At 42.8% G+C, this 26,616-nt stretch overlaps 1 protein-coding gene and 1 long non-coding RNA gene across 3 annotated transcripts in view; one reads left to right on the forward strand and one right to left on the reverse strand.

The window, feature by feature from the left end:
• The window catches only part of TOX3 (TOX high mobility group box family member 3), a 160,509-nt gene that overhangs the window by 42,473 nt on the left and 91,420 nt on the right, over positions 1-26,616 (reverse strand). For both annotated transcript variants that reach the window (XM_075577152.1, XM_075577153.1), the window contains exons 2-4: positions 8,057-8,122; positions 6,164-6,196; positions 4,319-4,348 (exon numbers count right to left, since the gene is read on the reverse strand). In XM_075577152.1, the coding sequence (XP_075433267.1) occupies positions 4,319-4,348; positions 6,164-6,196; positions 8,057-8,122 (129 nt within the window). The remainder of the gene's footprint in view (positions 1-4,318; positions 4,349-6,163; positions 6,197-8,056; positions 8,123-26,616) is intronic.
• On the forward strand, positions 4,786-20,906 carry LOC142470178 (uncharacterized). The gene is made up of 3 exons (XR_012789209.1): positions 4,786-5,490; positions 19,610-19,672; positions 20,580-20,906. It is a non-coding gene; the product is annotated as an uncharacterized LOC142470178 (long non-coding RNA).

Consider the following 26,616-nt stretch of genomic DNA (forward strand, 5'->3'; position numbering starts at 1 on the left):
TACCTTACCTCCCTTTTTGATGCATCACAAGGAAAGGCATCACATGGTATATCAACCAATCCGATTAGTTGGTGACCATGTAATGGCTGCCATTTTGTTTTTTGCTGAAGTGACATCATCTTGAAGGGAGGGAAGCATATACTACCTGAGTGGCTGGCTTCCCTCCCTTTTTGATGACATCACATCCTTAAAAAAATGGAACCTGTCGCATGGTACACCAACCAATGGGGGTGTAACATTATATAACTTATATAAGGCCTGTCCCATCTCATTTGAGGCCAAGAAGACAGAAGAAAAGAAAGAAGGAAAGAAAGAAGAAAAGAAGAAAAGAACTTACCGGAAAAGTCTCTTCAATCAACCGATGATCACAGACTTCTTTGCATCGGCTGTTTGAGAAGCATTGCGTCGTGTGTCAAGACCTGGTGCCGGAGTAGGACGGGGTGAATACAGCAAAGGTAAGAAACACATTGATTGTATTTTATTTATTGTGTATTTTTTTAGGTTGCCATTTACTGCCAAAGTGTTTATCTATGCCCCTTTCTGGGTATAGATAAGCACAGTGACAATCAAGCTTTTTTGGCAAATGTTTGTTTTTATTTCATAGTAATGTATTGTATTTTTTGTTATGTGTGGTTTTTTAGATTTCCCATTCATTGTCATTGTGGCAATCCATATTATGGTCATGGTGTACCACTGTGACAATTAATGGGTAGAGGGGGTGGGGGTAGTTGCCCCGGAGAGGGTGGTTAGGCCTCCCGAGTGGGTAGCAGGGGAGGGGGGTTAGCCCCTTAATTACTATAGAGGTTACTAACCGCTAAGGTGATTAAGGGGTTAGTGGTCATTAGTTTGTTTTTTTATTGTAATGTTGCTGCCCATGGAGGACGAGGAGGATGCGCAGGAAGACGAGAATGGCCTTCATCCTGGCAGGGGTAAGTAGAACTTTTATTACTTTATGCTGACTGGGTAATGTTTTATTATTAATGGGAAAATGCGCTTCTATCCATATCTGGATAATAGGAATTTTGCCCATTATTGTACTGCATGCGTTGGGGGGGGTGGTTGGAGGTAGCGGGGCTGGCTAGTAAGGTTGTTGTATTTGAATGTTTCTTTGAGGTGGTGGGGGTGGGTGCAGGGGGTACTTGGCCCAGGGTGGGTGGTCAGGCCTCTCGGTGGGTAGCGGGAGGGGTTAACCCTTTCATTACCATCGCGATTACCACCACTATGGTAATGAAGGGGTTACCTCCTCCCGTAACGTTCCTGGTAGGCCTAACCACCCACTCTGGGCCAAGTACCCCCTTCACCCACCCCCTCTACCCCCAAGAAACCGGGTACTGTGTCTTAACCCCGTCATTGGCTTAGCAGCTAGCCGCTACAGTAATGCAGCTGCTTTAATGTACATTTTAATAGAGTATTGTAGCAGGGGCTCTCCTGAGCTGAACCACGTTAATTTCAGCCTCTGGGACCCCCTGCTTCACGAGTTTCAGGCCCCGGTATGGGGTGCCGGTATCCCCCAACAATGTTTAAACCTCCCGCGTCACGTGATCGGGACATTTAAACACGCGGGAGATACCGGCACCCCATACAAGGCCTATAACTCGGGAAGCAGGGGCTCCCCGTGGCTGAAATTAATGCGGTTCAGCTCAGGAGACCCCATGCTACAATACCCTGTGCTGCTCTTCCAGGCTTCAGTTTAAGCAACACACAAGTCCTGCGATAATTCTTTGAAGAACAAAAAAAACTAAGTACAGTAGTGCGATGTTGCACTATTTCTTACCGAACTTTAAAAAAAATGTGATTTTTCTTAGTAAACACCGTTTTGACACACATTTTTTTATAGTGCAGTAAGAACATGCAAAAACGCTCGGCAATGCACTGAACTTATCGAAGTTTAGTGAATAGGCCCCTATAGGCTCTCTATACCTCTGTATCCACATGCACGCACACACACAAACACACACTAATTAATCAATTGATTGTAAGCTCTTCGGAGCAGGGACTCCTCTTCCTAAATGTTAATTTGTAAGTCTGAAGCATTTATTCCCATGATGTGTTATTTGTATTATTTGTAATTGATATGATTGCCACGTATATTATTGCTGTGAAGCGCTGTGTACATTAATGGCGCTATATAGATAAAGACATACATACATGCACTAAAGTATTTTTATATAATAAAAACCCTTAGCGGTGAATAATACCAACGATTCAGCCACACATCAATCTCTGTGGATTCTGAAATTCTGTTTACAAAATAAATGCAAAAATTCGTGTCCTGGGAGGCCTACCACTTACATTGTTTCCGACGAGGTTTTTCACGCTCGTTAATGGGGAAATTATATGTTCAGCGAAAGATCTCATTATCCGCCGTAAATTGTCATCCTTCAAACTGGTAATGATGATAGAAATTAATAACCGCGCGAGAAGATGTACACGCTGAATGAGGGGAACAACCCCTTCCTCATGTAGAGAGGTTGCCAGCTGTCATAGGTCTAGCACCAGCGAGGAGGAGGTCTGCTCAGAATCCACAGGCCAGGGCTGGCCAACTCCAGTCCTCCATGGCCACCAACAGGTCAGGTTTTCAGGATATCCCTGCTTCAGCACGGGTGCCCGTGGCCCAATCAGTGGCTCAGTCAAAGACTGTGCTGAAGCAGAGACTGATTGAACCACCTGTGCTGAAGCAGAGACTGATTGAACCACCTGTGCTGAAGCAGGGATATCCTGAACACCCGACCTGTTGGTGGCCCTTGAGGACTGGAGTTGGCCAGCCCGGGAACCTCTGCCCTAGGGTTTTTCACTTTCTTTTTTTTTTTTTCCTCCCCCCTTCTGCGGCACTGAAAAAAAAAGTGTAATTTTTCCCCCCTGTTTCAGAAAGTCCAATTCACATCCGCCACGGATAGATCGGCCACCATGAGGAGTGATTGGCTAATGAACATCGCCCGACGGCTGCATTTGCAGTTATTTGGCACTAATGCGTTCTCCTAACAGATGCAACAGTAATTTGTGTCTCATTTGCAACATCGTTACTGCTTAATGAAATCTAACATATCACATTAACAATCCGGATAAACACCCGTTCTCGTTACGTGGCGCTTAGCTGTTTTCATTAATCGCTGTAATTAATGCTGGAAATATTATTTCAATAAATATTTCGGGTGCTTTAGGAACAGACCGGGACATGCAGACAGAAGCCAGCGCTTCGCACCCAGCCTTTAGCTCTGTTAATACACAGTCTCTAGATTCTTATTGCCGCGGGAGGCTTCAAACAGTCATTTAGATTTTAGCAAATAAAAAGATTGATTCACACGTCTGACAGGTCTGCAACCCTGCCTGTCCCCATTATCTCTTAGCATACAGCGCTTCCACTGCAGCTAGGGATTCTGGGAACTGACATGCAAATGAGCACACAGTGTCACCTTTTGCTTCAAATACATTTTATCATAGAGCCCAATAAGCTTCTGCCTGCTGCATTAGGCAGCTTGTATAGTACCCGCGACGGGCGATGGGACGGGTGAAGCCACCCGTCGCCGTTAGCGAAAGTTATATTTCGCTTTGTGGCAGCGTCACAGGATTTCTGTCATTTGATTGGTTCAGGGGCTGTCACATGAGGCGACAGCCCTTGAAAAATAAAATATTGCCAGCTTTCAAATTTGGCGACGCGACGTCGCTCCGTCGCATTGTCGCCGTCGCGCTTACTATAAGCGCACGCGGCGACGGCAATGTATTTGTTTTTGGGCGACGTCGCCCGTCGTGGGCACTATACGCTCGGCCTTACACAGCTTCTCAGCACAGCCTGGGTTACAGAAGTGCAGAGCCAGTAAACCTACTCACAGACAACTTTGTCAACATTTGGGGTCTCATCAGTGTGAGGCTGGTTATACTGGCTTTTTAGATTTGACAATGTTCAAATGTGAAGTTGCCCAGACATGTTCACCCTAACTAAATGTGCACAATTAAGAAAGAATCAGTCTTCTGTGGGTCTGCAAAGTGGGTCACATGTAAAACAACCCATTAGCACATCATTATGCTGCTTTGGTTCATCCGTCAATGAAAAAGGTTTAAAGAAATGGCTTTTAAATCTCGCACATCACATGGGCCAATAGGAAAACGCAATCTCATCCATCGCAGCTTCCTATTGGCCGGTGCGACGCCCGGGTATTTACATTCCAGTAAGTAACTGGTGGCATCTTGTCCTGCTCCTTCAAACCTAATCTATGTTTGTGACTTTCCTTTGTGAAAATGGACACAGACATTTAACTTAATAAATTAATCATTAAAATAAACGGAGACACAATTATTAAAGGGGAAAAGACAGACGTACCTTAAAACAGTCCTCAATCCAGGGCTGCTTCTGTAAATACAAAGAAAGAATAGATAGCCAAAATATTAGGCAGGAGGTGAATATAAAACAATCAGATTATAGCAAGTCAGGTGTGAAATCAGGACGACACATGTGTGTGTGGAAAAACAGTAGTTATTAGTTGCTATTAACCTAACAATAATGTACATTAGTGCAAGAGTTCCACATATTTATCCTTTTTTGGGTAAAAAAAAAAAAGTTAAATAAAGGGCGTAGACTAAAGGATGGGCTTCTCCAGTCCTCAAACCTGGTCACATTAGTCAGGTTTTAAGGATATCCCTGCTTCAGCACAGGTGGCTCAGAGTCCCTGTTTCAGCACAGGTGGCTCCATCAGTGCCTGCTTCAGCACAGGTGGCTCCGTCTCTGCTTCAGCACAGGTGGCTCAATCAGACTGAGCCACTGGTTGAGCCACCTGTGCTGAAGCAGGGAAATCCTGATCTGCTGGTGGCCCTTGAGGACTGGAGTTGGTCAGTCAACAACTGAGCCCCTGATTGAGCCACCTGTGCTGAAGCAGGGATATCCTGAACACCCGACCTGTAGGTGGCCCTTGAGGACTGGAGTTGGCCGCCCTTGGGGTAGACAGTTGAACGCCATCTGCACGACAACGTTCAAAACCATTCGTTCCTTTTGATAAAAATGCAAATGCTGAGAGGCTGTTGGTATCAACACATCGCAGCCAATGTCTGCCACGGTGAATTATCACAGCTGGATTTAAATTGTCTCCTAACAGCTGCTAGCAGCGGCCCTTCCATCAATGCTCCATTCAAATGGAGGAAGACATTGTACAGAATGAAACATTATGGTATCCTTACAGATGGGGTTTGTGTTCATTATCACAAATAAACGCCGGGGGCCCCACGCCAGAAACACTATTCCCTTATCGAAGCCAGTCTGGTTGGTCATACCCGAGGAGGTAGAAATAATTGAAATGCTGATGCAGCCACCATATTTAATCCGCGCACGCAGAAATATTTCACTGGTTATCACACGCTGGAGACTGCTGTGTGTACTGTCATATATTTATTTGTGTGTGCATCAATTTTACTTTGTAGGACATCCGTTTCGCTGAGACCAAATGACCGCTGCTCACCTCGCCGCCGGGATGCTTAGCCACCGGCCGCTTCGCCGCTAAGGTAAGTTACTAACCTTAACTCTTACCCTAAAACCCCATCATAGTAATGCTGCCCCCTACCCTAAAAACCTTAACCCCCTTACCCTAAAACCCTTACCCTAACCACTAAAACCCCTAAAGTTAACCCTGTAGCCTATAACCTAACCTCTAAAACCCCTAAAGTTAACCCCCTACCCTAACCGCCAAAAACCCCTTGTATAAGCGGCCAGCAGCAAGGGGGGGTGGGGGGGTGGGCGCAGCAGCAGAAGCGGAGGGTCCCCCTATGGCTAAACGCTGACGCTGAGTTAGTTGCTGCGGGACGGCCGCGACCAAATCTCCCATTCCGTTCATTTGAGCGCTAAAAAGTGGCACAAACCTTCACAAACTGTGCGTCTTATGTATGAAGTCTTCACACACGGCGTAAGAGTCGTTGTTTAAAACAGGATTGTGTATTGTTTTTCATATCTAGTGCATGTAAATATCATTTCTTACTGTAATATTACTTATAACAGCCGCACCGTGAAAATAACACACTGTGTTTTATTATGAAACATCTGCACTGCGATAAATACATTTTTGGTTGATACATAACAACTTCATTCTGCCCCAACGCTATAAATAGGCTTTTTAGGGTGCACGCCCAGTTAAACTTGGGGGACGGTTTTGGCGCGCAGAAACGGTTTTTCTGTACATACCCTTAACATCTGTACGTCTAGCGCAGTCTGATTCTGTGCACCACAAGAAAAGAAAGAAAAACTCATTTTAATATTGATAGCGCAGATGGAGAATGGTCACATTAGTGCATACATGTGCATAACATAAGCGTAATGAAAAATTAGGTTTCTGTGCATCAAAAAAGCAGCTTGTGATGTTCTGTGCACCCGCCCCAAAGCGTTGTTCGTAAAATACACTTTCAGCTTAGAATGTCAATGATACTCACTCAAATCTCTATAATATCTATATTATTATATGCTGCTATGTTTGCTTGGTGTCAAGCATTTTTTACCAACATATTGCCTTCTATTTGACAGTGTGATATATAGATATATAGAACTCTATATGCGGTTAACAGCTGTATACCTCATAAAGGATTTGAAGGTGTACTGTATCAATGACTATTTCATGTGTTCATATGATGGTTCTGGTAGAATCTCTGTGGAAAGTGTGTGGAGGCCATTTATAAAATATTTTAATATTTGTACCATGAAAAGCAACCCTGGATTAAATAAACTCCTCACCAGAGAAGGTGCAGATCCATTGTATATCATTTGTAGCCTGAGAAAGCCAAAACAGGCTCCCCCAATGCTAAACTGCATGTATTCCACAGGTCCCCAAACCCGCTTAACCCAATTGTCACGTCTCATACAGTGGTTATACTGCAGAAAAGGTTTCTGGGTAATGGCATGTAAACAAGCCCACGTTCAGCTACCTATCAACTTTTAAATGGTCTCTTTTTGGAGCTTTTTTCTGCTGCATTATACTGTAGCATACATAATCAGTGACAGCTGTTACACCCTTTTGGGTGCATCAGAATGAGCTTGGTCACTGATATTTGGACTCAATTAGATTATGGTTGGTACAAAAAGTGGCTAAAACCCACTACCGTACAAAGTACAGCGATTATAGAGAGCCCATGAGTTATCTGCATGGCTTCCAGAGTTGCCCACACTTGATTTGCTTACATGTTTTGAGTGTTAAGCTGCAGACTGCATTCTGGGTGATATGTGATATGTAAACGAGGCCACTGTGTGTGTCCCCTCACTTCTATGAACATACTGTAGTTGGTCAACCATCTACTTTGTTAAATAACACCAGCTTCAAATGTACTATTATACTGTTCCAGATAATGGTCCAGTGGCAGAAATCTATAAACTTGTCACTGGAACAAGGCCGGTTCGGATGTTTGCGGGGCTCGGTGCACTGACATATGCGGGGCTCCTCTTAAATTCTCCGGCGGCATCTAGCGGCATCTCCTCCCCTCCCTGCATCTCCCCCCATCATTATGGCTGCGCGATGTCAAATGGTGTTGTGCTGCCATGACAACAGGACGCCATCCCATTGTCTCGGCAACGCGACGCCATTTGACATTGCAGAGCCATAATGATGGGTACATGCAGGCGGAGATGCCGGGAGGACACGAGTGAAGAAGATAAGAGAGTTACAGAGGCCCTGCGCTCTTCTTCCCCCCACCCCCGTCCCCGGATATCAGTTTCATTGTTGTGGGGATGAGCGCAGGGTCTCTGGAATCGCGGGGGTTGTCTGCACCGCCGTCACGCCGGCACTGGGAACCATCATGTGATGGGATTCCAAAACCCACGTGCTGTAATTGCTCAGAGATATCCCCTTGTTGTTGGCTTCCCATTAGGCGAGGTTCTTTCTCCATTGGCATGTTACGGGAGGATCAGCCCTATGGACGGCTAAATTGAGTGGTAATGTAGCGCTGTCAGGTTATTTCCTTTCTCATTAAAAAGTCTTTATTGTGTGGTCCATGAAACACATTCAGATGCACAGCTTCAATCTTATTTATCGTCAGCCTGCTAAATAATCTAACTAAACCAATACATGCATGGGGATAAAAGTACACTTACCTCATTTGCGGCAAGAAATGCATTGTTGGCTTCGGCCATATTCATATAGTTATTATTATTCGCAAACTGAAAGAGAGAGGAGGGGGGAAAAGAAGATGGTTTTGCTTTTGAAAATCGTGAGTTTGATACATTTCAGCTCATCAGGATCCACACAGAAAAAAAAACCAACAACATTTTCTTTCATCCATCATATCGCGGCAGATAAATCGCGTTCCTAAAAAGCACAAAGCTAAAAGCACACAGACAGGAAGTTGTATTGCATTCGAAATTTAATTATCCCTGTTACATCCCAACACACTAATATTTTAGCCCCCTACACCAAATCCTAGATGCATGGGTGCGTTTATATGGTTGCCCCATGTGGATGACACCACACGAGTGGCTCACAACATGCCCAGACCATCAGAAGACGACAGTAATGGAGTATTGTATTGTATGTCTTTATTTATATAGCACATTAATGTACATAGCGCTTCACAGTAGCAATTGACGATACCACACAGTGACTCGGGTAATTAATTTTACTTGGAAGTGGCCGATGGTTGGGTTTTCGTGGTCGTTATCCACAAAACCCAACCATCGGCCTCTTCCGAGTAAAATTAATTACCCCCCTTATGCTTAGTGCTGAACCGCTGGGCACGGCTACTCCCATTGGGCTTCGGCGCGAGTTTCTGTCCAATATTGCCCTGCTCAGCACTATTGCAGTTTAATAAATAACACTCTCTGTGAATGACACTCCCGACTAAGAAAACACAAGTGGGGCAAATCCTGCAGCGAAAAAATAGATTGATCAACAAATGAGGTTTGATAGGAACCGATCAAATATTTTGCTGTGGTACATTTGGTGCAGTTTCTTTTTGCCCCCTTTTGAATCTCGAGACTTCGATATATAACCACCAGGAACATCAGGATATCTCCCACTTCAATGTGTCATATCTCCCACTGCAATGTGTCAGGATATCTCCCACTGCAATGTGTCAGGATATCTCCCACTGCAATGTGTCATATCTCCCACTTCAATGTGTCATATCTCCCACTGCAATGTGTCAGGATATCTCCCACTGCAATGTGTCATATCTCCCACTGCAATGTGTCAGGATATCACCCACTGCAATGTGTCAGGATATCTCTCACTGCAATGTGTCAGGATATCTCCCACTGCAATGTGTCAGGATATCTCCCACTGCAATGTGTCAGGATATCTCCAACTGCAATGTGTCATACCGTATCTCCCACTGCAATGTGTCATATCTCCAACTGCAATGTGTCATATCTCCAACTGCAATGTGTCATACTGCATCTCCCACTGCAATGTGTCAGGATATCTCCCACTGTAATATGTCAGGATATCTCCCACTGTAATATGTCAGGATATCTCCTAACTGCAATGTGTCATATCTCCAATTGCAATGTGTCTGGATATCTCCAACTGCAATGTGTCAAGATAGTTCCGATGACAAAATGCAATAAAATCACAATATTTATTGACGTGTTATTAAAATGATGTCGGCAGCATACTGTACATCAAACCCCAATGTATTTCTTTTCAGGTGAGGTACTAACAATTCATTAAAGGAGCACTTCATCCTACTTGTTTAGTTGAGCCCTCATTTTTCTTTTTTTACTGGGTGGGTACTGGGGGGTCACCTGTGCAAAACATATCTATTTTTATCTCCAGTGAACCCACGGTTCCAGATATACTTACCGGTGAATTTACCAGGTTTAAAGCTGCAGACAAAGCAATGTCCTACATGTGTTTTTTTTTTTTAATAAATCAGTTCTGTACTATGAGGAAATACTTGTAGCATTTTATGCTTTTTTTAAACAAATCTGAATTACATTTTTAATGTATTATAATGTGACAAGCACTTTTTGTTTCTATAGCAACCATTTACAAAGTCACATCCCCTTCCTCTTCTGAAACAGGCACTGGCACACCCCTTTTTGAGCCCCGCCCTCTCTCTAGCAGTGCACCAATTGTATCTAGTGACTGCCTCGTCACATGATCTTCCCCACAGAACTTTGCATCGTTGGTCCTCTTCTGCTGCACTGACAGCCATTTAGTGAACCCCATGACCCAAATCTTCGCCGATCAATCACAGGAGAACGAATCGATCGGCATCTTAGCTAATTACTTATCATTGTGTAGATTGTATTGTTGCACATATTAAAGGGGGGAAATAAATAATAATTAAAAAAAAAACACAACAGCAGCTTGGACTGCTGCATTAATCTTCCTCAGGGTTAACAGAATGGATGTGAAATATTGGACCAATAGGAAGCTTCAACATCATCGGTTGTGGGTTCCTATTGGATGGTAATTTAAATCCCCTTTAAAAACCCGGAATACCAGTAACTTCACCAGTAAATATCTCTGGACTCTGAGGTCCCTGGAGCTGAAAATGGTGCAGATCAGACCTAGGGGAACCTCCGGGTTCCAACCCCAACATGTAGGCAAGTTAGGAGGAATTGCCCCTTTAACACATTTGTACATACCACCGCCCAATTAAAACAATTTCCTTATTCAACAATGAATAAGAGAAGTATTCTATAAGAATGAAATATAATCAATTCCTTATTGAGTCCATCTGGAGTTTAACAATCCACTTAGTTTCAACCAGTAATAATTTATTTAATCGATACCACCTTGCCACGAGAACTGTACAAACTTTTAACCCTTCGTTAGCTACTGCAATGTTGTAATACAACATGTTTACAAACTGAGAAATCTAATCCTTATGTGTAGTGTTTCTAACATGCTCCTAATTCTCACGTGTTGCAGTATACTGTAAGTTACTATTGTCTGATGTTTTAGATCAGAGATGGCAAACTCCTGTCCTCAAGGGCCACACACAGGCAAGGTATTAGGGATACCCATGCTTCAGCACAGGTGTCTCAATCAACGACACAGTCATTTTGACTGAGTCACCTGTGCTGAAGCCGGGATAGCCTTAAAAACTGACCTGTTGGTGGCCCTTGAGCCCTGCAGTTGACCACTCCTGTTTTAGAAGCTGGAATATAAAATGATGGCCTGCATAAGACATGTCGATGTACAGTACGAGGTCTTTTTTTCTTGACAGCCCCAACCATTAACCATGTGATTTTGTTGGGAAGAAGAAAGTTGAAAAGAAAATCTGTGATGCAGAAAGGGAAGGAGGGAGAGGGAGAGAGAGAGAGAGAGAGAGAGGGGGGGAGAGAGAGAGAGGGGGAGAGAGAGAGAGAGGGGGAGAGAGGGGGGGAGAGAGGGGGAGAGAGGAGGAGAGAGAGAGAGAGAGAGGGGGAGAGAGAGAGAGAGGGGGGAGAGAGGGGGGGATAGAGGGGGAGAGAGACAGGGCCGCTTTATACATTAGGCCGACTAGGCACAGTGCCTCGGGCCTACGAACCTTTTAGGACCTACAATATTTCACTTGAAAAAATACCTAAACAAAAAAAATCACAAAATAAGAGAAAACAGCAAATTTTCATTTAAAATGCCTTCGAAGTATCGATACCTTTAAATATCGAAACAAAGGTATCGAAGCCAAATATCGCTAGTATCGAAAGAAACAAGCAAACGGTGAAATTAGCATAAACATGAGTAAAAATATCGGACACACAGGCCTCTAGAAATAAAAGTGCCTAGGGCTGAGTCCATAGTGACTTCAGCCGTGCGGTGACGCGCTGAGGCTGAGGGAAAGCGGGTGCTTTCCCTGGCCTTAGTTCGCGCGCCGTCCGGGGGTGTGTCGGCGTGTGAGCCAATGACGTCACGGAGCTAGTTCACCCTCATTGGGCGAACCGCTCACGTGACCGGCCCAGTGAGCCGTGAGTGCTCAAACTAAAAAATTATTGTCGGCTACGCTTCCGCACGCTTGCGGAAGCGTGCGCGAGTCCCTGCTAAAGCCGCTCTCCTTGTGGCTGCAGGGGCTCACTGACAAGCGTCGGCACACCTCAGCGCGGGTCAGCGGATAAGCGCTGACCATGAACTCAGCCTAGGGCCTACAAAGGTCTTAAAACGGCCCTGGAGAGAGAGAGGGGGAAAAGGGGAGAGAGGAAGAGGGGGAGAGCGGGAGAGGGAGAGCACAAGAGAGGATGAGGGGGATAGGGAGGGAGAGAGGGAGAAGGGCAGAGAGAGGGGGAGCGGGAGAGAGAGGGAGGGAGAGAGAAAAAGTGTAGAAGATGGATGGATACAGAGATATTGTGCTGGATTTTCTAACAATGACAATGTTCCAAGAAAGAAGGAATACGTGGCGACACAATGTTGCATCCCCCAGTGGTGGCATAGAGTCAATTACACTCCACACACAGTAGATGGCTGCAATAATTAAAATAATGATGCAAGTAATTAGCTGACTGACAACAGACATCTGGATTCAGTGATACTGCTTAAGTAGCAATCTTGCTCGCATTAGTAAAAATCCCTACAACATACTGTAGCAGCTCTGGGATGACGATCAGATCACCTGCTTTGTAGAAATGCTTTAGAAGAGACTCTACACAGTATATTCCAGCAGAATTCAAGTAGGCAGCAGGGCAGGGGATTCCAGCTTTTTTAGGTTAAAGCTGCAGACCAAGCAATATTCTGCATCTATGTTTTTTTTTTTTTTTAATATAAATCAGTTCTGTAGTATGAGAAAATACTTGTAGCTTTTTCTTTTAAAAAAACAACAACTCTGAATGACATTTTTAATGTATTATAATGTAACAAGCACTTTGTGTTTCTTTAGCAACCATTTACAAAGTCACATCGCCTTCCTCTTCTGAAGCAGGCTCAGGCACATCCCTTTTTGAGCCCCACCCTCTCTCTAGCAGTGGACCAATTGTATCTAGTGACTGCCTGGTCACATGATCTTCCCCACAGATCTTTGCATCTTTGGTACTCTTCTGCTGCACTGACAGCCATTTAGTGAACCCCCGAGCCGAATGTTCGCCGATCGATCACAGGAGAACGGATTGATCGGCAATTTAGCTAATTACTTATCGTTGTGTGGATTGTATTCATGCACATATTAAAGAGGAAAAATATGTTTTTAAAAAACAGCAGTTTGGACTGCGGTTTTAAGGTACCCTATAAATATATTGTGAAAATCTGCGAAACCCCGACCCTCTCTAATAGCGCGTCTGAGATCAGATGCATTGTAAGGAAACCCAACCCTCTCTAATAGCACGTCTGAGATCAGATGCATTGTAAGGAACCCAACCCTCTCTAATAGCACGTCTGAGATCAGATGCATTGTAAGGAACCCCAACCCTCTCAAATAGCACATCTGAGATCAGATGCATTATGATTTTTTCTGTATTTGGTACAATTTTTAAATGAGTTGAAGACTGCAGGGACCCCTTTTGGGGTGTCCTAGGAACCCTGCTTGAAAAACTCTGCAGTAGGAGTACAAATAGTTTGATATTGTCATTCAGTCAAATTTGTAGTACAGACAAGGAACCTCTAACAAGTCTACTGGTCGGCACCCAAAATCAGGTAAGATTATGAGATCAATTTCTAGAATAACGGAGTGACCCACCGTGCCCAATCCCATGTGGTCACCACTCAAATACAGTTGTTTTTAGTTGACTTTTTTTGTACTGTAGCCCCAATCTTTTGCCTGCTGTGCTCCGCTTTATTCACCACTACTGGGATCCACTGCATTTCTAGAATAAGCATCGTACAAAGATAGCTGGTTTGCATGGCCATGCCATATGGGAGATAATTATCCCTCTATCTTACACCATTAGATAAGAATAGATTCTCCCCCGTAGCCAGATTGTCACCGGTTTGCTAAAGTATCTAAACCTATAATAAAAACGTAAATCTACTTTTCTTTTTTTTTTTTTAATTAGTGCAATTTAACTCTAGAAATACCTTTCGAATATGATGTCATTTTTGTTTTCGTCCTGCAAGTCGCAGAAAGAGAATGTGCCCCTTTATAGGATTGGGCCATGAGTATTATATGTGTCACAGGTTAGGAAACATTCGTATAAGCGACAGGAGAGACAGTATGTACAGCATGCATGTATTTATATCTTTATATAGCACCATCCATGTACATAGCGTGTCACAGCAGTGATACACGGGACCTAATAATATAACTCATAATGGGAAAAAGCTCTTCAGACATAAAAGTAACATAAGGAAAAGGAGTCCCTGACCCGAAGAGCTTATAATCTAGTCGTAACCCGCAAAATAGGAAGTGGACGGAGCATCAATTCCTGTTTGCGTCAGAGCGGCAGCTCGATCACCCCCCTCGAAAACGAGCACTCCCCCCACGACGTACGTTGCATGTCTTAAAGAGGCAATCCACGCAGTATCCTATGTGTGTGTGTGTCTTTTAATAAATCAATGCTTTAGTATTAGATAATACTTACTGCATTTTTTTCATTATTATTATTCAACTCTTAATGCCATGTTTAAAGAGTTTTTATATAATGTGCATCCTTTGAATTCTATAGCAGGTTTCAGCACACCTGCTGCACACCCAGCAGTGCAACATCTTTGCAACACTTTCCTGTTTGTAATAATGTGTTGCCAATATTCCCAGCAGTTTGAGCTACAAGCTGTAACAATAGATAATGTTACCTTAGTAATATCAGGATAGATTGTAGCTGCAGAGTTAGGCCGTGCTTATAGTGCTGGTGACGGCGACGCGACCGATAACGTCACCCGTCGCCACCAGCGAAAGTTGAAATTTGATTTGAAGTGACTGTCGCCAGCGACGTCACCAAAGGGGGCGGTCCGCGCTCTCTGATTGGTTTAGAGACAGTCACATGTGGCGATTGTCTCTAAAAAAAAACAAATAGACCCGGCTACCAAATTTTCAGACGCGACGTCGCTCCATCACGCTTACTATAAGCGCTGGCGACGGAGTAAATTGATTTGTTTTGGAGCGACGTCGCGTCACTGTCGCGGGCACTATAAGCCCAGTCTCGCACTGACTGAAGGTTTGATTGAAACTGAAAAGCAGCCATTGGAAGCCGGATCTTTGCTGATCGATCACTGGAGACCGAATCGATCGTCATCTTAGGTAATTAGTTTTCAATAAAGGTTATCAAATGCTGCATATTTTTTTTAAGTGACGCTTGAATCGCCTCTTCAAGGGCACAAAAAAACTTGTCAAATGAATCCAATCTCTATCAAATATACCGAAATATCTAAAAACGGAAGTATATGTTCAGAATCCAATAACTAATAAAGTTTTCCCGTGCTATACCAGTATACAAATGTAGCAAACCCGCGGTAGCAGAGATATTGCATTCTCAGTTACAGTAATGAAGATTACTGCTTTACAACGACGTAGTATAGGAATAGCTAAGACATTAAGGTAATACAGTCTCCAGGCGGTTTTTATAGCTGTATCTATGTTAATTATTAGTGCTGTAAAACTTCATATTTCATTCAGCCCGTGTAAACAACCGCGCCAAAAAATCTATAAACACAACATTAATGTTTCATGTGCTCTCATTAGAGATCTGTTTAAAGCAAACAAACAGATTGCTACACAACATCTTTAAGATGAAACGCTGTTATAATAACCCGCCCCCACGTACCAGCGCAGAGAGGAGAATTAAAATGCCAGCTATCTCAAGGGCCGGAACAATTCAGAAAACGAATTAAGCTTCCAGTGAAATAAAAACTGGGTAAGAAATCCTGGTCTTAACAGTTAGCATGTGAATGTAATTACTGAAGGAACTACGGCTAATCAGCTGCGAATTGTATCCATTAATTAGTATTTGCCCTGGAGAAATGAGGAAAATCAGTAACGATGTTAACACCGCATTGCACTGATCAGGGACACGGGCCCTCTGCATTTAGTCTGGCAGGTGCTTTCAATGGTCCGTCTAATTGGAAAAGCCTGCACCTGAAGTGCCAGAGACAGGATCACATCGCACCGGCGTGCCTTCCGCGTCTTTATCAGGTTATAATTAATAGCTTTTCATTTAGAAACAGTGTGATCAGCCGGGGACATGCATATGTATCATGCATCTTCCTAGCAGGGTTCTACTTTACTTAAGAATAATATTGTGGTTGGCCGGAGACGGAGGAAAGTGGTTCTCTCTCTGCTGGAATAAAAGCCGATTCCACTCAAGAACGGAGGGCCGTTCTTCATTGTAGCAGCTGTTGAGAGAGAGGACTGCCTATATTTTCTCTATGTTGTTTACTATGCCTTCTTATTTAAGCACCGTGCTGGGTCAACAAGGTCGCCTGTGCCTCCATGTTAAAAGCACAGTGTTTAGATTAAATCTGGATATACTGCAGTATCTTGAAACAGATCTGGCCAACATGGATCCAAATAAGCTTTATTAGTTGATGGTCATAGAGATAATTCAACTGGCTCTTTTAGCCTAGCTTTAAAGCCTTTTTGGGATATAGTTAGTTGTACAGTATGTAAAACTCATCAAGGATCTAAACATGTACAGCGTGACGGGAAAGGGGGGGGGGGAGAGAAGGGAGAGGGGAGATATGATTGGAACTTTCAAATATAGCAAGGGTCTCAACAAGGTGCAAATAGGGAGCCTGTTTCAAAGGAAGAGGAGTGCTGGAACAAGAGGTCATTCTATGATGCTGGGGGGTGGGAGGCTCAGGGGAAATGCGAGGAACGACTTCTTCATGGAATGGGTGAGAGAATTCCTGGAATAGACTCTCAGTAGAGAGGGTAGTGGCTAATACAGTAATACAGCTTGGGATAGACATAAGGCTATCCTAAATATGAAATAAAATCAAGGATTAAAGAGGGTCTGGGGTTTTACAGCAGGTAGTAAAATGGTCAGACTGGGTTGGCCAAGTGGTTAATTTAATTAGCTTCTGCTTTTGCCTTAATATCACCACTGCAACCTAGATCTCCAACCACCTGAACCTGATGGCAGCAGAATGTCACTGGTATCCCAGAATAACAACCATTATAATAATTGTTTTTTTCTTGTACAGCGCTGACAATGTATGCAGCACTGTACATATAATTTTTAGCAGCCCTGTGGAGCTTACAATCTATTTTTTTGGTGACTGAGGCACAAGGAGATAAAGTGACTTGCCCAAGGTCACAAGGAGCTGACACCGGGATTTGAACTAGGTTCCCCTGCTTCGCTGCTCGTTCAGCCCAGTCATGTGATTAACTGGGTAGCGAGGTAGCGGTGGACTATACCACACATGCATAAAGAACGCCCTAGAAACACTGTCATAGAAATAACCATTCAACACATTCTCTGCCACCCATCCTCATCTCCGACATAGATGAATGGAGCTGGAAATCCGCCTGAGGAAGACGTCCTCATAGACTATAGCTTACTACACAGGGATGAGAGAGATCCAATTCACCCTCAGATCCTCACAGAATTAGACAACCATTTGTTAGCAATGACTGTATCACTGTAGAAGTTTGACAACCCCAAAATTATGTTAACGGTCTCCTGAAAAAGTGACCATCAGATAAGCACAAATGTTAACTTGCTTGAAAACTTTTAGATAAGTTGCTTACTGAGGGACCCAGATTTTAATTAGTCTGACATATCCAACACATTGACAATCCAAAAGCATCACACCACCTGGCTTTTGAAAATAAGTTTATGACACAAATATATGTGGATGGAGGGGTTCAAAAGAACTATACAAAACTATAGCTTTGTTGAGCTTTCTAAAATCATTGATAACTAACAACATTTCAGGCCTGTCTACAGTAGCAAGTTTACCTGCATATTAAACATATTTGCAAGTAAAAATACTCTTATTTATTTATATAGAAAATATTTTACCAGGAAGTAATACATTGAGAGTTACCTCTCGTTTTATGGTGTTGAGACACAGATAACCAAGTTAAAAGCTCCACTTATGTTACCTCTTCCATCCAATAATATTTCAATCATTCTTGAGGTGCAAGGTTGTCATAATCACATGGTGTCTCATATAATAGACTCTGTGAACAATGTGATATGGAATTCAATTGTCACGAACAGACCTGTGGCCGTGTCTCCCTGGTATGCTTAAGAGTCTGAATAAAGCAATATTTCTCAATAAGAGTCAAGACAACCTCTAAATGTGTAAGAATCATGGCCTTCCCTATGGGTTGTGAAAATGGTGCCACACTAAAGAAGGATGGAAAACAGTATACAAAATTACAGCCAATCAGTATCAATAGTTGTATATGATAAAGCAGGATTTGTTTGTAGGAATAATTAGTATTTCCGGGGCAAAGTTCAAATAAATTACTTTTCATGTTACAGTAGCCTGACTTCCTGTTTATACAATCCTGAATCGTATAGCTTCCTCCAATCAAAGACCTCTCTGTCCCCCTCTTATTAATTGACCAAGCTTGACCAGTGTGGTGGCCCAGTAAAACATATATATTAATAGGAGCAATCCTGTCAATTAGTTTAACAGATATGTTTACGTCACTGAACACAAAACAAGTTATGGGGCTTAAAAAAAAAGTGACAACAACCCTTCACTTGTACGGTGTACAGAATAAAAATCCCACTTGTAAGTACCTTTGCACGTCTCAGACAGGTCTGTAACCCTGTCTTTCCCCATTATCTCTGAACAGATAATGCTTCCACTGCAGCCAGGAATTCTGGGTAATGACATGCAAATGAGCACTCACAGTGTGTCCCCTTTAGCAGAAACTGGAGGGTTTTCCGGTGCTAAACAGCTCTATTTTCCCCAGATACCAATGGCATTGCGGCTTCCTATTGGCCCGCAGGTGCCTCCAAATTTGTCAGCCATATTGTTTTTCCAGGACGGAACTTTAAACCCCCAGAATAGGGGGAAATAAACGTTCAACTCCAGAGGAGCTCCAAATATGTAACCATAACAACAAAAAACACCTTCCAATGCCCTGCTCATTCAGCGTATAAGTCTGATTCTGGTTCACCATTCTTGGTTTCCATCACTGGGCAAAACCATCACAGAGAAAACAAAAGAAGACGACCAAAGTAGCAGAAGCTAAATTAGTCATGTATAATGTACTTTTATTGAAGGAACGCCTGTTGTGTTTTGATGACCACAATGAACTTGGAGCGGAGAAGTGACAGACGTATCTGGCCAATGAAGTTGGATATTCATCCCAATGAACTACCCCCCCCCCCATGTTATATATTACGAATTTCGCCTGGCAATTTCTTCTACACAAGGAAATACTAAAAACTATCCAGAAACCGAATACATTTCACCCACTGGTTGGGTTGCGTTATTTCAGATAATAAAACAGATGTTTAACACCTGAACATGAAGTGGTTTATGTCAGGGGGGCTCAACGCCAGTCCCCAAGCCCCCCCCAATAGGTCATGGTTTTCAGGATATCCCTGCTTCAGCACAGGTGGCTCAAACAGTCTCTGCTTCAGCACAGCTGGGTTAATCAGTCCCAGCTTCAGCACAGGTGGCTGAATCAGAGGCTCAGTCTTTGACTGCGTCTCTAATTGAGCCACCTGTACTGAAGCTGGGATATCCTGAAAACCTGACCTGTTGGGGGATCCCCCTGGTTTATGTGACAAATAGAAGGAGCCGGTCCAGTGTGATGCATTCAGTGTACTGTATAACAACAAACTCTGCTCGGGGGTGCCCAAGGATTTATTCCCATTCCTGATGCTTTTTTTCAGTTTCAAAGAAATTGTCTGTAAACCACAAAGACACAGAGGCAGAAAACTAAGCGGCGGAGAGTTGTATGTATTGAACGTTGACTTGTCACAGTAATGTACTGCTAAAGAGTACAAGACGAAGTAATTGAAGGTCGCTTCCAGGTCATTAATTGCCCCCCATCCCAAATTATTGTAGGAGAGGGGTGAGGAGCTTTCAGATTTAACCTCAACTTTGCCAAAGGTTAATGGTATAACCAGCCTCACACTGATGTGACCCAAAAGTTAGAGATAGCTGTCTGTGTGTAGGGTTACTGGCTCTGCACCTCTATAACCCAGGCTGTGCTGATACGCTGTGTAATGCGACAGGAAGAAGCTTATTGGGGTCCATGTTAAAGTGGATATGAAGTAAAAGTTAACACTGTATACTCATCTGCATGTCGTTTCCCAGGATCCCTAGCTGCAGAGGAAACACTGTATGCTAAGAGATAATGGGGAAATACATGGTTGCAGACCTGACTGAGACTTGTGACCTTGGGCAAGTGATATTTTTACAGACTGTACACTTACAGAAAGGGTGTTTGTCACTTTTTTGTACCCACCAAATTTATATAATGTCACCAAAGGTTAACATAATAGAAACAAATGTTTCTATATTCACTGGAAGAAAATGAGTTCACGGTCTCAGTGAGATAGAATGCGATTACAGTACTTTGATGGAGTAGATGTTATTTTGAGGCCTGATCCTCTTTGTAGCCAATAACCATTTCATGGCACATGTGGAATAATATGTACACCTGATAGCATGTTTACACCATAGATAACGGTCTTATGATGTACGAGTATCACTGTAATTACCCTAAATAATGCTAGGCATCCATTATGTGAACCACTGTTGGAGTAATTGGGTTTATGTCACATAAGATGCAAAAGTCATGATGTGTTTGCAAGATAACGTTAGAAATATAAATTATTTACTTCTGCTGTTAAACAGGCAGCGATAACCAGAAAAACAACAGAACTGGAGTTGGAAAACAGACGAGGTAAAACTCCAGCTTTTGTGAGAAGAACAGCTTTCGCAAAATACGATACAGTAAACACGGCAAAATAGAAGACAGATGCTCGGAGGCGGTATAACACAACTAGCTGGTCCTCGCAAAATCCACAGCATTGTTTTTATTGTCTTCATTTGTGTCATATGGAAACAAAACATTAAATATGTCCTCCACCTGACTGGAACAAGGCACATATCTCCCTATTATTACTATGTCCGTGATTTCCACTATTAGGACCCGTGGAACGCGTAAAAAACAAATAAATAAAGAAGTATGTTGAAATAGTAAAACCACAACATGTATGTATGTATGTATGTATGTATGTATGTATGTATGTATGTATATCTTTATTTATATAGCGCCATTTATGTACGTACTGTAGCGTGTCACAGCAGTAATACACGGGACCTAATAATATGACACATGATGGGAATAAGCGCTTGAGACATAAAAGTAACAAACACTTAAGGGAATGGGGGGAGTGGGGGGAAGGGAAAGGTTAACCCTCGCTACAGCCTGGCTGGAGGTGCTACAATCAGGGGCAATGCAAGATGCACAACAAAAGAAAAAGAAACCACTATATCGAGAGCACTCTAAACAGATTCATCCACTGATATCACCTAAGGAATCAAGTATTGTAATGAAATGATGATTAATTTAAAATAATCTTTATTGGGAGATACCTCAAAATTGAAATAATGCAGGTAAGTGAACCTATGCCTCCTCTGAGGCTTGCCTATAATCTAAAGTGCGAATTAAAATGAAGTGGTTATGAACTGGGATATAGAGCCCCAATATATCGTATAGGTGGGACTATAAAGACATCACGTATAAATGCAGAAGCACATCTGAAGAAGTGTAGCTAATCACCAGACTCTGAATGGTTAATAAGGGCAGAATATTGTAAGGATCTACTGTCACAGAAAATCTCAATACATACTGCACTGTGGGGGTACAATGCCTGCGGCCAAATGTATAAGTGAGTGTCAACATGTAACACTCATAACATCTCTGGCCTCCCTCGTAACAATCAGTGCAGTATAATGTGAACACATCAGTGCGCACTGCGGTAAACGCCTAGATCCTTGTTAGATAAACATTTATGTTGGAGCGTTAATATTAATATTAGTATGTATTGAGATTTTTTTTGACCGTAGATCCTTACAATACTCTGTACAGGTCACTTATTAACCATTCAGAGTCTATAAGGGCTGTTCTATACTTCGTGCGTGTGCTACACCGTTCGTCGCAGTTTTAGTTGGCTGAGGTTAGTCAGCCTTTCTATAATGGTGCCGCGCGCGCACGGTAGTGTGTGTGTGTGTGTGTGTGTGTGTGTGTGTGTGTGTGTGTGTGTGTGTGTGTGTGTGTGTGTGCGCAATGTTAATAAACAATTTATTAAAGTATTTATTTATTTATTTCAAAACTTATTTAAACACACATATATACTTACACACATACACACACATACATACATACAGTACCTCACTCGCGCACAGCATACACACAAAAAGCGTGTGGCACGTGCACACGCGTTCGCACAGTAGGTACCAGTTAATATTTTTTGATATTTTTCCAAGGCAGAAACTCACTAGATGAGTTAGCAATGTGACATATGGTATTATCTGGATAAACAAGATAACGTAAATATAACTGGAAAATGATGGTTTCCAAGTTATTTACATATTTGCTGCGGATTTCTTCAAATAAATATAATTTGGTCGCATGACGTACTGTACCATAACTGGCTAAAAAACAATTCGGTATTCACCAATAATATCTTATACAGTTTTCCAAGTAAATGACCCCCTTTTCCATAGGTGGGAAGCAGGGGGTCTCCGGCGCTGAGCCCTGTTACATTTAGCTCCAGGGACCCCTGCTTAAAAAGATATTTACCTAACTGCGGCTACTTCCTGCTTCCAACAGGAAGCCGCAAAAGATGATGTCACTGCTACCTGTTAGCCCATGTGCAGCGGGTGATTTAAAACTCCATTTTGTATTCCCAGCAGGGGATGGTATTGGGGCACCTTCGGAGAGAAGTATCTCAAGAACACGAGGGTCCCCGGAGCAGAAATGAACGCGGTTCAGCTCCAGAGACACCCCAGCTTCATACCTACGCTGGTGGGGGGGGGAGACTGTGTAGTCGGAACCACAGATTTAAGATGTCATTTGGTTTTTGCCTGGCTGGTCACTGCAATTCTGACAAAAGAAATATCTGAAAAGAACATTAATTTAAAAATAAGTATTGTACCGCTATATATATATTTGAATGTTTACAGATTGGCTGATTCACTAAAAGCCAAATTAAATTAATGGTGAACGCCAAGTTGATGAGGAAAGTCAGGCCATATACTGTAAACAATACCCTTTCCAATTAAAAGATGAGAATCTTAACTCGTTCTGCTATTGCATAATTAAAACGCACAATGCAGTATAGAATCACATTCCATAGATACACAGGAATAAGGGACAGCCAAAGCAAAAAAATTATGTTTAACGATCATTACAAAGATTAACTTTACACATCAAGACATCGTTATAATAACCACGTCGGATGGGGAAAAAATAATTGCAAAAGCATATTAGACATTTAAAATCTCTGTCAAATGCTACAAAAGCATACCCGAAACACGCAGCAAAAAAAAAATCACTAAAAAATGCATTATTAAGGTCATAATTGCGGTAACATTAGATGTTCTTGTCATTTTCCAAAGCCAACACTGTTTTTTTTTGTGTGTGTGTTGAAAATGATAACGGCTTATGCATTTTAAATGACATTCCCATAATCGTGTTTGAATCAATCCCAGGAATATGTTTGAATCAATCTAACAATATAAATGTATAATGATATGTCATGGAATACTTCTCTGTATAATAACAACATCAAAAAAGAGGTTTTTGCTAGCACTGCACAAAAGAAAAATCTTGATTGCATATGTTTGGGGTTTTTTTTCTGGGACTTTATGATTGCTTCAAATCCACGGAGAGGAGTAGCTACCAGATGGGTAATCTTGCTTCTTTAATTTGCCTTTTCCTCTGTTGTAAAAGTAATGTTTGTTTATTTATCTCAAATCTGTTAGTCGGAAATGGCTCACGCGCGGCACCCGATCTCATTTCGGATGAGATAGAGGGGCAAGAGGTGGAGAAATGGTGGCCCTTTTATGTAACCCGCACATAATACCCAAGGAATGGTTATGGCTTAAACCATTAGGGGCCAACTGCAGTCCTCAAAAGGCCACCAACGGGTCAGGTTTTCAGGATATCCCTGCTTCAGCACAGGTGGCTCAATCAGTCTGAGCCACTTGTGCTGAAGTAGGGGTATCCATAATACCTAGCCTGTTGGCGGCTCTTGAGGGCAGGACTTGTCTACTCCTGACTTTTCCGAAGTCTGTTCTTACCACGGCCCTGGCTGTGATTAATGGATTGTTACCTTATCGGTAAACCGTATTCAGACGAAATATTGCAACACAATCCAGTCTAATCATTGGCAGCGCCTTTTATTTAACAAACAGAATTTCTAAATGACTGCCAGCATAATTTTTTTTAGACAATAATAGACACAACAAAACATTTTTATGTTAACTTGTAATATGACTTTTTGTGATCTCGATTTAAAGCTGCAGACCAAGCAATATCCCACAACTGTTTTTTTTTAATAAATCAGTTCTGTACTATGAAAAAATACTTGTAGCATTAAAAAAAAAACAACAACAACTCTGGATGACATGTTTGATGTATTATCATGTAACGAGCATTTTTGTTTCTATCGCAACCATTTACAAAGTCACATTCTCTTCCTCTTCTGAAAGAGGTCCTGGCACACCCTTTTTGAGCCCTGCCCTCTCCCTAGGAGTGCAACAATTGTATCTAGTGACTGCCTGGTCACATGATCTTCTCCACAGAATTTTGCATCTTTTGTCCTCTTCGGCTGCCCTGACGGCCATTTAGTGAACCCCAAAATGAATCTTCGCTGATCGATCACAGGAGAACGGATCAATCGGCAACTTAGCCATTTACTTATCATTGTGTGGATTGTATTGATGCACATATTAAAGGGCGGGGAGGGGAACGGCAGCTTGGAAAGCTGCTTTAAAACAAAACAAAACATTATTTACATAAAAACAAACCAGTCTATAAAGTCAATCTGTTGGGAGCTGAAAGCTCCAATAAGGGGAAACTCAACCCAAATGACCTACCACGGGATCAATCTTCTATCCCCCTTAGTGAGTCTCACCCAGAAAACCACAAAAGACCATAAGAAAATGTAGTAATGATTAGAATTAGATTCAGTGGTCAGATCATTAGTGCTAACGGGCATTTTCTGCATCCTACATGGGGCGTCTCTGAGTCAACTACAGAAGGTCAAACATGCCATAGGTCAGGCCTGCACAACATACGGCTCCACCTCCCCTTCCACCTCCCTTCCTTGGTAGGGTGACGCGGTGACGCGCTCTCTCTCCTCCCCCGCCGAGCCTGCTCTAGCACCTGCAGCTGCCCCCACCCCCCCAGGTGGCTCAATCAGTGGCTCTGTCAGGGATACATGACCTGTTGGTGGCCCTTGAGGACTGGAGTTGGTCACCCCTGTATTATAGGGTTTATTTATTAGGGTAGAGACGAGTTCTTAGCTTCCATACAATAACAGTAATGATTTAATAATGTCATTGCTTTGCTTTTTTAGTTATATATTATACGCTGCCGTGTGCAAACTGGGGGGCGCAAAACTTTATTGGGGGGGAGGCGCAGGCCACACGGCTTCTTATCCACGCGTCTCCATGGCAAAACGGCGTCAAATGACGCACAGGTCACGTGACGTGATGTCACATGACCCTGCAACGTCATTTGATGCATCATTAGAAGCGAGGGGGGGCACGACCGAGGAGGCAGCAGGTAAGGGGGGCACAGGGAGTTTGTGCACTGCTGTATTACAGTATAAAAGTGGGCCCTTGGTTACATATATACAAGGCAGAGGAAATATAGCATACAGAGGTTTAGAAAAATCATAGATCTCTTTCTCATCTGAGAGTATGAAGAAGAGACCTGTGAGGCTTGGAAACCTGTGTACTATACTGTACACATGAAGAAGAGACCTGGGAGTTTTGGAAAGATCAGATCACATGTAGAATAAACCAGGGAGGTTTGCAAATCTCTAAGCACACGAAGAAGAGACCTGTGAGGGTTGGAAGGTTTTACCCAAGTAAAGAAAAGACTTGTGGGGTTTGGAAAGCTCTGCACACATGAAGAAGAGACCTGTGAGTTCTGGAAAGCTCTGTAGACCTGTCAGGTTTGAGAAGTTCTGTGCACACAATCACAGCCACGAAGAACGGACCGTTAAAAGAAATCACAATCTGCGAATTTCGAACTACATTCTAATTAAAAAAAATATGTTAAAAACAAACAGAGGGAAAAAGCTGAAGCTTTGACCAGAATAAACTAATCAATTTCAAATCCACCATTGGCGCATTTTTCTGTGATCAAGCAGTAGGCCTCCCATCTCACCTGCAAATTCCCATCCTGCTTTAGACCTGCACTCATCACACCCATTGTAAAGAAATTCCCTTCATCCAATCTCCCTCTCGATCTACTGCCCAGCCTCGCTTCTCCCCATTGCCTCCAAACTACTCAAGCCACTTGTATCTAGCCACTTGATTCCCGCTCTCTCTCTCCGCATTTCACTAACAAATGTCACCTATGACCTACTCACAGCCAAGTCTAAGGCCCAGATCCACAAACTTGTGCTTAGCTTTAGAACACCTTTGCTCCAATTCTTTTGACTTGGAGTAAAGGCATGCTACATTTTAGCACCCTTTTGTGGGGTCTGTGCCTGAGTATCACTTCTTACTCATTCTCCAGGGGCCCTCTGCCACCATTGACACTGTTGATCACCACCATGACCTCATCTTACACCAGCCTGCAAGACTTCTCCTGTTCTGCACCCTTTCTCTGGAATTCCCATCCCTATCACGCACCCTCGGACCTTCC

This window comes from Ascaphus truei, chromosome 19, assembly GCF_040206685.1.
Source record: "Ascaphus truei isolate aAscTru1 chromosome 19, aAscTru1.hap1, whole genome shotgun sequence".
Lineage (NCBI taxonomy): Eukaryota > Metazoa > Chordata > Amphibia > Anura > Ascaphidae > Ascaphus > Ascaphus truei.